Source organism: Acanthochromis polyacanthus, chromosome 15 (genome assembly GCF_021347895.1).
Source record: "Acanthochromis polyacanthus isolate Apoly-LR-REF ecotype Palm Island chromosome 15, KAUST_Apoly_ChrSc, whole genome shotgun sequence".
Lineage (NCBI taxonomy): Eukaryota > Metazoa > Chordata > Actinopteri > Pomacentridae > Acanthochromis > Acanthochromis polyacanthus.
This window is the reverse complement of record NC_067127.1, coordinates 580,144-592,587: the sequence shown is the minus strand read 5'-3', so window position 1 is coordinate 592,587 and position 12,444 is coordinate 580,144. Positions and strand designations below refer to the sequence as shown.

At 44.4% G+C, this 12,444-nt stretch overlaps 2 protein-coding genes across 51 annotated transcripts in view; both read right to left on the bottom strand.

Moving 5' to 3' along the window:
* ehbp1 (EH domain binding protein 1) overlaps positions 1-12,444 on the bottom strand; it is a 222,109-nt gene that overhangs the window by 69,194 nt on the left and 140,471 nt on the right.
* Positions 4-11,388, bottom strand: LOC127537627 (uncharacterized). 50 transcript variants are annotated; one of them, XM_051960433.1, is made up of 7 exons: positions 8,924-11,388; positions 8,269-8,865; positions 7,325-8,178; positions 6,699-7,176; positions 6,219-6,430; positions 5,545-5,602; positions 4-5,454 (listed from the first exon to the last, which is right to left on the bottom strand). In XM_051960433.1, the coding sequence occupies exons 3-7, from the start codon at positions 7,423-7,425 to the stop codon at positions 4,078-4,080; spliced, it is 2,226 nt and encodes a 741-aa protein (XP_051816393.1). In that variant the 5' UTR covers positions 7,426-8,178; positions 8,269-8,865; positions 8,924-11,388; the 3' UTR covers positions 4-4,077. The 50 variants fall into 50 exon arrangements, with proteins under 50 accessions (XP_051816393.1, XP_051816395.1, XP_051816413.1 ...); XM_051960435.1 differs by having other exon boundaries at positions 4-5,424; XM_051960453.1 differs by having other exon boundaries at positions 4-5,034.

Genomic DNA, 12,444 nt, shown 5'->3' with positions numbered 1-12,444 from the left:
GGACACAAGAATAAAACACTTTTAGAGACTTTAATAGAGGATAAATGTCATGAAGGACGGAGGAAAACCCCAGGGTTTCATAGTCAGAAATGCTCACTGTTAGGGATGTCCGATGTCATCAGCCCCCTGAAATATCGGCCCGATATTGGAATGAAAATGTGATATCAGTCAATATGGTTATTGTTTATTTGCCGGTCATGAAAACGGATAAAATAATGTGTGGATTTGTACAGTAGCGCTGTAACAGACTCACAGAGGGAGGGAGAACTGATGTTTGAGACCATTAAAGTAAAATAAATAAAAATGTCATTAGTTCCTAAACTTGAAGCAGTTTTCTTATTTTACAGACAATGTTTCCATCTGAAAGCATCAATGGAGCATCACAATAAAACGAGTCATGACGTGTTAATTTGACCACAGGAGATACGTGATGTTACCTAGAATTAGTTAAACAGCTCACAGATATCAGGATTAGAAACTGAGAGGTGGAAAATATCGTCAATATTGGTCATCGGCAAAAAAGCCAGTATGGGACATGTCTAGCTGTTTTTAGTGGCCACACACGTTTTGTTTTGCTCTGGTCACACTTTTCCTCATTAAATTGTAATCTAAAGTTCTGCTCCTCTGTGGAAGCAGAATGAACTCCAAAGTGTCTTTTGTTTGGTTTAATAAAGTCAGAATTCCATAAATCACAAAGGAAATAAAACATGAGTGTAATTTCTTTGACTATTTGCTGCACACAGAATGAAACAGTAAACTGGAATCAACATGAACCACCTTTTTGTGTCCACAGGTGTTAAATAATAAATGTGGTTTAATATTTTATTTTTTTCTGCTTCTACAAACTCTACATTTTTCCCTCTGCTCTGTAGGTCAGCTGTAGAAGGATGTTTCACCGTGTGGACTGTATACCTCATTTATTCTGCAGATCAAACATTTTCCTCCATCGCTGATAATCTGCTCTATCTAAAAACAGTCTGCAGCTCTTTTAAATAGTCTTCAGTTTGGGTTGGATGACTGTCGGTTGTAGCTGATTCATTTTTTGCTTTTCATTAGCGCTAAGAAGCACAATTGTTTATTTTAAACTATCATTTCCTTTTTTTAGCCTTTTCTGAGTCCTGCTGTCGTTATTTCACTGCTCCACTGTTTTATTTTGTTCTGAACCTGCAGTTCAGCTGAATGGCTCTTTGGTTTTATATTATTTTGTTATTGCAGACATTTGATATTTTTAGAGTGAGACGCGTAGAATAAAGAGGTTTTGATGAAATATCACAATTTTAAGGTTAGATTTGGTTCATTTTCCTGCTGGAGCTGCATGCTACACATGGTTAGTTAAAGAAACACTAAATCCAGAGATTCTCTTAGTTTTTACAGTTTCTGGCTTATTAATATTCTCATTCTGTTTCAGTATGATGTGTTTTTTAAACTTGTTTGCATGTTTTGGGGTTCAGAGGGTTCAGAATGCTGATAGATAATAAGGTAACACTAAACCTAAATACTTCACATGATGACAGAAATACATAGTAAAAGGTTTAGTCATCAGAATGGACGTGCACGTCTCCATGGAGCGAGGAGCACACAGACAGAAACATTTCTATGGAGTTATACAGACTTTTAAACACTCATCATGCTGCCACTAGACAGATGCAGTATTGAGCCGTCACCATCACAGCGACGGCACAAATGCCATTTTCAGGTCGATCCAATCTGATCCTGCTGATAGCAACGGCCACCGTGCACGTACACACACACTCACAGAGCAAATGGGAACACCTTGATGATGTCAATTGACAAGCACTTAACTGATGAGGCAGAGAGTCAGTGCACGGACCACAAAGAACCTCCAGGAACCAGGAAGACAGCAGGACTGTAAGAAACAATTATTTACCACTAGAAACACCAGGAAGTCTAAGAAACAGAAATATTTAGCTGGAAACACCAACAACCTTCACCATTCAGTGATCCAGTCTGGTACCAATGCAACAATGCAGCATCACTTCAAGCCAGCAATAATTATCAGGTCTCCTTCCTCCTGGATGTATTTAGTGTATTTATGGAGTTTTTTCCACCTGAAGATTTGGTAAAAGGCTTCTCAAAGACCTCCAGACCATCAGTGTTACCTGTGTGAGTGTTTTAATTTATATTTAACTGTGGTTTTCTGTGGGGATATAAAGGACCTCTCTGCAGTTCCAGGTATAAATGATGATATATGTTTTGTTTTTATCCAAATCGGCATAATGCACGAGATGATTTTAAACCATTGTAGGAAAAGAAACTGAGATAAAACGGTTCAAATTTGACAGAATTTAATTAAACTGATTGGACTTGATTAGGAAAGGCACACACCTGTCTATATAAGACCTTACAGCTCACAGTGCATGTCAGAGCAAATGAGAATCATGAGGTGGAAGGAACTGCCCAAGGAGCTCAGAGACAGAATTGTGGCAAGGCACAGATCTGGACAAGGTTACAAAAGAATTTCTGCAGCACTCAAGGTTCCTCAGAGCACAGTGGCCTCCATAAGCCTCAAATGGAAGAAGTTTGGGACGACCACAACTCTTCCTAGACCTGGCCGTCCAGCCAAACTGAGCAATGGTGGGAGAAGAGCCTTGGTGAGAGAGGTAAAGAAGAACCCAAAGATGACTGTGGCTGAGCTCCAGAGATGCAGTCGGGAGATAGGAGAAAGTTCCACAAAGTCAACTATCACTGCAGCCCTCCACCAGTCGGGGCTTTATGGCAGAGTGGCCCGACGGAAGCCTCTCCTCAGTGCAAGACACATGAAAGCATAGAATTTGAAAAAACACATGAAGGACTCCCAGACTATGAGAAATAAGATCCTCTGGTCTGATGAGACCAAGATTGAACTTTCTGCTGTTAATTCTAAGCGGTATGTGAGGAGAAAAGCAGGCACTGCTCATCACCTGCCCAATACAATCCCTACAGTGAAACATGGTGGTGGGAGCATCATGCTGTGGGGGGGGGGGGTGTTTTTCAGCTGCAGGGACAGGACGACTGGTTGCAATTGAAGGAAGGATGAATGCGGCCAAGTACAGAGATATCCTGGAGGAAAACCTCTTCCAGAGTGCTCAGGACCTCAGACTGGGCCGAAGGTTCACCTTTCAACAGGACAATGACCCTAAGCACACAGCTAAAATAACAAAGGAGTGGCTTCACAACAACTCTGTGACCGTTCTTGACTGGCCCAGCCAGAGCCCTGACCTAAACCCAATGGAGCATCTCTGGAGAGACCTCAGAATGTCTGTCCACCAACGTTCACCATCCAACCTGACAGAACTGGAGAGGATCTGCGAGGAAGAATGGCAGAGGATCCCCAAATCCAGGTGTGAAAAACTTGTTGTGTCATTCCCAAGAAGACTCATGGCTGTACGAGCTGAAAAGGAGCTTCTACTCAATACTGAGCACAGAGTCTGAATACTTTTGACCATGTGATATTTCAGTTTTTCTTTTTTAATACATTTGCAGAAATTTCTACATTTCTGTTTTTTCTGTCAAGATGGGGTGCTGAGTGTACATTAATGAGAAATAAAATGAACTTTTTTGCTTTGGCAAATGGCTGCAATGAATCAGTCAATCAATCAATCAACTTTATTTCTAAAGCACTTTAAAATGACACTGTCAACCAAAGTGCTGTACATGTTAAAATAAATAAAAATATGAATAAAATGTAAATAAAATAGTGTGAGCATAGAAAAACGACACAAAACACAGGTTGTACAATAAAAGCCAGCTCTAAGCTGAGCCATACGCCAAGTTAAAAAAATGTGTTTTTAAAAGTAGAGAGAGAGTCTGCTATTCTAATAAGTAGTGGGAGCTCATTCCACAATCAAGGAGCAGAAACAGAAAAAGCACAGTCTCCTCTCGATTTCTTTTTAGTCTTTGGCACCACCAGTAAAGCCTGATCTGCTGACCTCAGTGACCGAGATGGGATGTGTGGAGCCAGCAGACCACACAAGTACAGGGACGCCAGACCACGAAGACATTTAAAAACAAATAAAAGACGTTTAAAATCAATACGGAGGTGCACGGGGAGCCAGTGGAGGGATTGGAGGATGGGAGTTATGTGGACAAATTTGCAATGAAACAGAGAGTGAAAAATTTCAAGGGGTCTGAATACTTTCCGTACCTACCGTGTCTAACACTGACACTGTCACAATCCAAGAACATTCCACTGCACGAGTTGTTTCTGGATTCAACAAAAGGTGAAAAAAACACGTCTGCATGTTCAATACGTCTGCAGCAGGAGTTTAAAGAACGACCACTAAATCCACCCAAACTCCACCTGGACACACACACCTCCTCTATAAACCTCCTCCTAACACACACCTCCTCTATAGACCTCCTCCTAACACACACCTCCTCTATAAACCTCCTCCTAACACACACCTCCTCTATAAACCTCCTCCTAACACACACCTCCTCTATAGACCTCCTCCTAACACACACCTCCTCTATAAACCTCCTCCTAACACACACCTCCTCTATAGACCTCCTCCTAACACACACCTCCTCTATAAACCTCCTCCTAACACACACCTCCTCTATAAACCTCCTCCTAACACACACCTCCTCTATAAACCTCCTCCTAACACACACCTCCTCTATAAACCTCCTCCTAACACACACCTCCTCTATAGACCTCCTCCTAACACACACCTCCTCTATAAACCTCCTCCTAACACACACCTCCTCTATAAACCTCCTCCTAACACACACCTCCTCTATAGACCTCCTCCTAACACACACCTCCTCTATAAACCTCCTCCTAACACACACCTCCTCTATAAACCTCCTCCTAACACACACCTCCTCTATAAACCTCCTCCTAACACACACCTCCTCCATCGACCTCCTCCTAACACACACCTCCTCTATAAACCTCCTCCTAACACACACCTCCTCTATAAACCTCCTCCTAACACACACCTCCTCTATAAACCTCCTCCTAACACACACCTCCTCTATAAATCTCCTCCTAACACACACCTCCTCTATAAACCTCCTCCTAACACACACCTCCTCCATCGACCTCCTCCTAACACACACCTCCTCCATCGACCTCCTCCTAACACACACCTCCTCTATAAACCTCCTCCTAACACACACCTCCTCTATAGACCTCCTCCTAACACACACCTCCTCTATAGACCTCCTCCTAACACACACCTCCTCTATAAACCTCCTCCTAACACACACCTCCTCTATAAACCTCCTCCTAACACACACCTCCTCTATAAACCTCCTCCTAACACACACCTCCTCTATAAACCTCCTCCTAACACACACCTCCTCCATCGACCTCCTCCTAACACACACCTCCTCTATAAACCTCCTCCTAACACACACCTCCTCTATAAATCTCCTCCTAACACACACCTCCTCTATAAACCTCCTCCTAACACACACCTCCTCTATAAACCTCCTCCTAACACACACCTCCTCTATAAACCTCCTCCTAACACACACCTCCTCCATCGACCTCCTCCTAACACACACCTCCTCTATAAACCTCCTCCTAACACACACCTCCTCTATAAATCTCCTCCTAACACACACCTCCTCCATCGACCTCCTCCTAACACACCTCCTCTATAAACCTCCTGCTAACACACCTCCTCTATAAACCTCCTCCTAACACACCTCCTCTATAAACCTCCTCCTAACACACACCTCCTCTATAAACCTCCTCCTAACACACCTCCTCTATAAACCTCCTCCTAACACACACCTCCTCTATAAACCTCCTCCTAACACACACCTCCTCTATAGACCTCCTCCTAACACACACCTCCTCTATAAACCTCCTCCTAACACACACCTCCTCTATAGACCTCCTCCTAACACACACCTCCTCTATAAACCTCCTCCTAACACACACCTCCTCTATAAACCTCCTCCTAACACACACCTCCTCCATCGACCTCCTCCTAACACACCTCCTCTATAAACCTCCTCCTAACACACCTCCTCTATAAACCTCCTCCTAACACACACCTCCTCTATAGACCTCCTCCTAACACACACCTCCTCTATAAACCTCCTCCTAACACACCTCCTCTATAAACCTCCTCCTAACACACACCTCCTCTATAGACCTCCTCCTAACACACACCTCCTCTATAAACCTCCTCCTAACACACACCTCCTCTATAAACCTCCTCCTAACACACACCTCCTCTATAAACCTCCTCCTAACACACACCTCCTCCATCGACCTCCTCCTAACACACACCTCCTCTATAAACCTCCTCCTAACACACACCTCCTCTATAAATCTCCTCCTAACACACACCTCCTCTATAAACCTCCTCCTAACACACACCTCCTCTATAAACCTCCTCCTAACACACACCTCCTCCATCGACCTCCTCCTAACACACACCTCCTCCATCGACCTCCTCCTAACACACACCTCCTCTATAGACCTCCTGCTAACACACCTCCTCTATAAACCTCCTCCTAACACACACCTCCTCTATAGACCTCCTCCTAACACACACCTCCTCTATAGACCTCCTCCTAACACACACCTCCTCTATAAACCTCCTCCTAACACACACCTCCTCTATAAACCTCCTCCTAACACACACCTCCTCTATAAACCTCCTCCTAACACACACCTCCTCTATAAACCTCCTCCTAACACACACCTCCTCCATCGACCTCCTCCTAACACACACCTCCTCTATAAACCTCCTCCTAACACACACCTCCTCTATAAATCTCCTCCTAACACACACCTCCTCTATAAACCTCCTCCTAACACACACCTCCTCTATAAACCTCCTCCTAACACACACCTCCTCCATCGACCTCCTCCTAACACACACCTCCTCTATAAACCTCCTCCTAACACACACCTCCTCTATAAATCTCCTCCTAACACACACCTCCTCCATCGACCTCCTCCTAACACACACCTCCTCTATAAACCTCCTCCTAACACACACCTCCTCTATAAACCTCCTCCTAACACACACCTCCTCTATAAACCTCCTCCTAACACACACCTCCTCTATAGACCTCCTCCTAACACACACCTCCTCTATAAACCTCCTCCTAACACACACCTCCTCTATAAACCTCCTCCTAACACACACCTCCTCTATAAACCTCCTCCTAACACACACCTCCTCTATAGACCTCCTCCTAACACACCTCCTCTATAAACCTCCTCCTAACACACACCTCCTCTATAAACCTCCTCCTAACACACACCTCCTCTATAGACCTCCTCCTAACACACACCTCCTCTATAAACCTCCTCCTAACACACACCTCCTCTATAGACCTCCTCCTAACACACACCTCCTCTATAAACCTCCTCCTAACACACACCTCCTCTATAAACCTCCTCCTAACACACACCTCCTCTATAAACCTCCTCCTAACACACACCTCCTCCATCGACCTCCTCCTAACACACCTCCTCTATAAACCTCCTCCTAACACACCTCCTCTATAAACCTCCTCCTAACACACACCTCCTCTATAGACCTCCTCCTAACACACACCTCCTCTATAAACCTCCTCCTAACACACCTCCTCTATAAACCTCCTCCTAACACACACCTCCTCTATAGACCTCCTCCTAACACACACCTCCTCTATAAACCTCCTCCTAACACACACCTCCTCTATAAACCTCCTCCTAACACACACCTCCTCCATCGACCTCCTCCTAACACACCTCCTCTATAAACCTCCTCCTAACACACCTCCTCTATAAACCTCCTCCTAACACACACCTCCTCTATAAACCTCCTCCTAACACACACCTCCTCTATAGACCTCCTCCTAACACACACCTCCTCTATAAACCTCCTCCTAACACACACCTCCTCTATAAACCTCCTCCTAACACACACCTCCTCCATCGACCTCCTCCTAACACACCTCCTCTATAAACCTCCTCCTAACACACCTCCTCTATAAACCTCCTCCTAACACACACCTCCTCTATAAACCTCCTCCTAACACACACCTCCTCTATAGACCTCCTCCTAACACACACCTCCTCTATAAACCTCCTCCTAACACACCTCCTCTATAGACCTCCTCCTAACACACACCTCCTCTATAGACCTCCTCCTAACACACACCTCCTCTATAGACCTCCTCCTAACACACCTCCTCTATAAACCTCCTCCTAACACACACCTCCTCTATAAACCTCCTCCTAACACACACCTCCTCTATAGACCTCCTCCTAACACACACCTCCTCTATAGACCTCCTCCTAACACACACCTCCTCTATAGACCTCCTCCTAACACACCTCCTCTATAAACCTCCTCCTAACACACCTCCTCTATAGACCTCCTCCTAACACACACCTCCTCTATAGACCTCCTCCTAACACACACCTCCTCTATAGACCTCCTCTTAACACACACCTCCTCTATAAACCTCCTCCTAACACACCTCCTCTATAGACCTCCTCCTAACACACACCTCCTCTATAGACCTCCTCCTAACACACACCTCCTCTATAGACCTCCTCCTAACACACCTCCTCTATAAACCTCCTCCTAACACACACCTCCTCTATAGACCTCCTCCTAACACACCTCCTCTATAAACCTCCTCCTAACACACCTCCTCTATAGACCTCCTCCTAACACACACCTCCTCTATAGACCTCCTCCTAACACACACCTCCTCTATAGACCTCCTCTTAACACACACCTCCTCTATAAACCTCCTCCTAACACACCTCCTCTATAGACCTCCTCCTAACACACACCTCCTCTATAGACCTCCTCCTAACACACACCTCCTCTATAGACCTCCTCCTAACACACCTCCTCTATAAACCTCCTCCTAACACACACCTCCTCTATAGACCTCCTCCTAACACACACCTCCTCTATAGACCTCCTCCTAACACACCTCCTCTATAGACCTCCTCCTAACACACCTCCTCTATAAACCTCCTCCTAACACACCTCCTCTATAGACCTCCTCCTAACACACACCTCCTCTATAGACCTCCTCCTAACACACCTCCTCTATAAACCTCCTCCTAACACACACCTCCTCTATAGACCTCCTCCTAACACACCTCCTCTATAAACCTCCTCCTAACACACCTCCTCTATAAACCTCCTCCTAACACACCTCCTCTATAAACCTCCTCCTAACACACCTCCTCCTCCACCCAGGGGAGAAGGAGCTGCGTTTCTCCTCCCTGTGGTTTGCTGTTAATCAGCCTTCTCCATATTGAGGCAGGTTTTAGGGCTGGCCTATTGAAGCCATTTATCCATTAACAAAACAAGCAGCGCCCGCTAATGAGCTACATCTCTCCATTTCCATGTCAATTGTTTGTTTGTAGCTATTGTGTGGCCGGGACAATGGGCCGGATTGTAAATGACAGCAACCCTAATGCACTCTGTGTGTGTGGAGGCCCTGGGGAACGCCTACAGGGAGAAAACACACCTCAGAGAGACGACGATAAAACACCAGAGACTGATAAAGACTGAGGACAGCAGAGACAACTCCTATTTACCCCTGGTTTAAATAAGAATACTGAAGACTGAGGATCAGTGGTTATACTGCTGCAAGAGAGCAGAAAGAACTCCTATTAATAAGATTAATAAATATTAGTGTTCGTCCTGATGTTATCACTGGTTTTAATAAGAATGAAGCTTCAAACTAAAACGTAAAAAGTCTGGAAGTTACTAACAGAATGTAAAACCCAACAGGACAAATGACTATATTTTAATAACTATATATTTCCTGAAACAACTGAACTCTGGCTCTGTCTGCAAACTGCTGAAAACAGGTTGAAACACACACAAGAGACGTTATGTCACCTGTAGCATCAAAAGACAACTCCAGGGTTTAATTTAGAGCCTGACAAACCGTAGACCAGTTAAAATGACATGGTTTGATCCAATAAAACAGCTAATTATCTTTAGAATAACATATTTATATTTACGGAAATTAATACAGAACAGTTTGTCCTCATAAAAGAAATAAAATGAGCATTGGTAAAATCTTTACTAAAGATGAAAGTTTGCAGCATCTGTAAGTATTTTAATCTGTTTATGTAAATGGCAGTAAAGATGAGACATCATTTTATTTAACACCAACACAGAAGTTCCATAACTTATTTTTATGCACATTTTAAAGAATTATCAGGAGGAAGAAAACTTCTCCAATTTTACCAAAAAGGTTTTACATTTACTTCAGGTTGTTTTTGTATTTCACAGGAGTGAAATCAGCTAACCAGATAAAATATCAAACGTTTAACTCAATGACTGATGAAGTTCTGGTCCAGATAAAATCAGTTCTAACTGAATCAGCAGCCTGATTAAAACACACCACTGCATTGTACAAATACTGTCCTATTAAACTACAGCTGGATCTGAGTCCTGTCCAGAAGTCATTAACGGCCCCAGAAGTCTCTGTCATGGTGCCCAACGCTCGCTAAACTCCCACAGTGCTCTCTGGAACTGCTGGTAGTTTTAATGACTGCCTCTAGGGGTCGCTGCAGAATAAAACTCAGAAAAACAAACTGCAGTATTTAATACTGCTAAACAATAAGAGGACAGATCTTCTGGTGCAGCCAGGTAATAACATAAGTATAACACGTCTTCTGACATTCATTTCCTCCATCTTTTCCTCATCAGTTAACGTATTTTTAATCGTTAAGTTTCTGCTAGCAGGTAATTATTAACATCCTGAAGTAAACTTTGGTGGAACTCAGAGACTAATTCCCAAACAGTCCCACATAGAGATTAGAACTGACTGACTTTCCTTCTTTATTCTTGCTATATTTTCCTCTTTTTCCTCCTTTCTGCATTATGTTTCATAAGCAGGCCTCTCCCTGCTTTACAAATGGAATATGATAAACAGTAATGTCAGCGACGGCCTTCTGGCTACGGACTGGTACCGATATCCAATCTGGCCTTTACAGACACAACCGTCCGTTAAAGAGTATATATACATACCGCTCAGGCCCAAACAGCCCTCTGCATTACTGTTGGAGCCATTTGGGGACAGAAAAAGTGAAATTGCCTTTGCCTATCCAGAGGCTAGGATTAACAGTATAGAAAAATGCACGTGAGCAGCGCCTCGCCTCGTCAACTACAAAACATGAGCATGTGTTTGGAGGAGAGGCTTTCCATTGTGTAAAGGACAGAGTGTACAGGATCCAGGATTGAATCTTTCTGAGCTTAATTTTATTGGAGTGTTTGTGTGAAAACTCTTGGTGCAGTTTGTTGGTGATAGGATGGAACCATAGACTGACCATCCTGAGGCTAAACAAAGGTTTTCTTTATCAAACAACAAACATATTGTTGGTTTCAGTGGACCAAAGGATCTTCTTCTACACTTTGCTGGTGCACATGAAGCTCAGAGTTTATCTCAGAGGAAACAAATGCAAAATACCCCCCCCCCCGCCCCGAACCACTTCTAAGCCGAGAGACAGAGTTTGTTCGTTTGTATTTCGGATATTTTAGCCATCAGGGTGGAGGTGACGTCATCCACAGCTGTAAATAATGCAGATGTGTTGAGGGCAGCTACTTTCCAGACGTCATTTCTGAGCCCTATAAACTTCCTACTGGCTGTCAGATGGATGGAAAGTGTCGCTCCAGCGTTTCCTCCACCGTCTTTCCAGTTTCTACTCATTGTTCTGCAGCAACACGACACGCCAGAACTTTCTACATTCACGGGGAGACTGAAGGAAATGGAGATTAAACGCCACCTAGTGGATGTAATTCTACAACAAAGTTCGCTGTTTCCAAGTTGGAAAGTAGCAACAGATACAAACACACAAAGAGCTTTAATTTGGCACGACAAGACAACAGCAACAACAACAACAACAACGGTGGATCTACAGGATGCAACTCTAAAAACCCAACAGAAAGCTCAAACCCAGCAGCCATGATCAAAGGCAGGAGGAGAAAGGAGCAGAGAAAGAGTCAGCTGGTGGTCAATGGGCAGCTCTGAGGAAGAATGGAGCTCAGGAGGAGAAGAGACTTTCCTTTTCTAAATGCCGACAGAAGAACAATCGTGACTGTGTCTTCCACTGACTGCTGGAACCTCCAGGGGAAGACGGGCTAAACGGTTGAGTGCGAGGCTGAGACAGAGGGCTCTTCTGTGGGCTTGGCGTCGGGTGAAGACCCCTCTCTGCTCTGGAAGCTCTTTCTGAGCAGGTCGCCGCCTTGGTTGCTCTTTTCTGGGCGAGTAGAAAGAGGGAGGGAGGGCACGCACCACTGGTCATGTACAGAGACCTGGCGTGGGCACAGCGATGCCACACACATGCACACACACTGGGATGTGCACACAATCACTATCTAAAAGTGTCTGCCAACCTCCCAGATAGCCAGCCAGTCTGGCAGCCAGTCATGCAGCTCCAGACATTTGTCATGACAGGCTAATTCACAGTGAAGAGGTGCTTTAGGTCTCTATCTGGTCCAG

What these genes read in the sequence shown, in the direction of transcription:
- LOC127537627 (XM_051960430.1), bottom strand. Translation starts at nt 7,425, where the DNA reads ATGGAGGAGGTGTGTGTTAGGAGGAGGTTTATAGAGGAGGTGTGTGTT. An exon ending in AGGAGGTTTATAGAGGAGGT is followed by an intron (nt 7,177 to 7,324) that starts GTGTGTTAGGAG and finishes TTTATAGAGGAG; the next exon opens with GTGTGTTAGGAGGAGGTCTA. An exon ending in AGGAGGTCGATGGAGGAGGT is followed by an intron (nt 5,603 to 6,218) that starts GTGTGTTAGGAG and finishes TTTATAGAGGAG; the next exon opens with GTGTGTTAGGAGGAGGTCGA.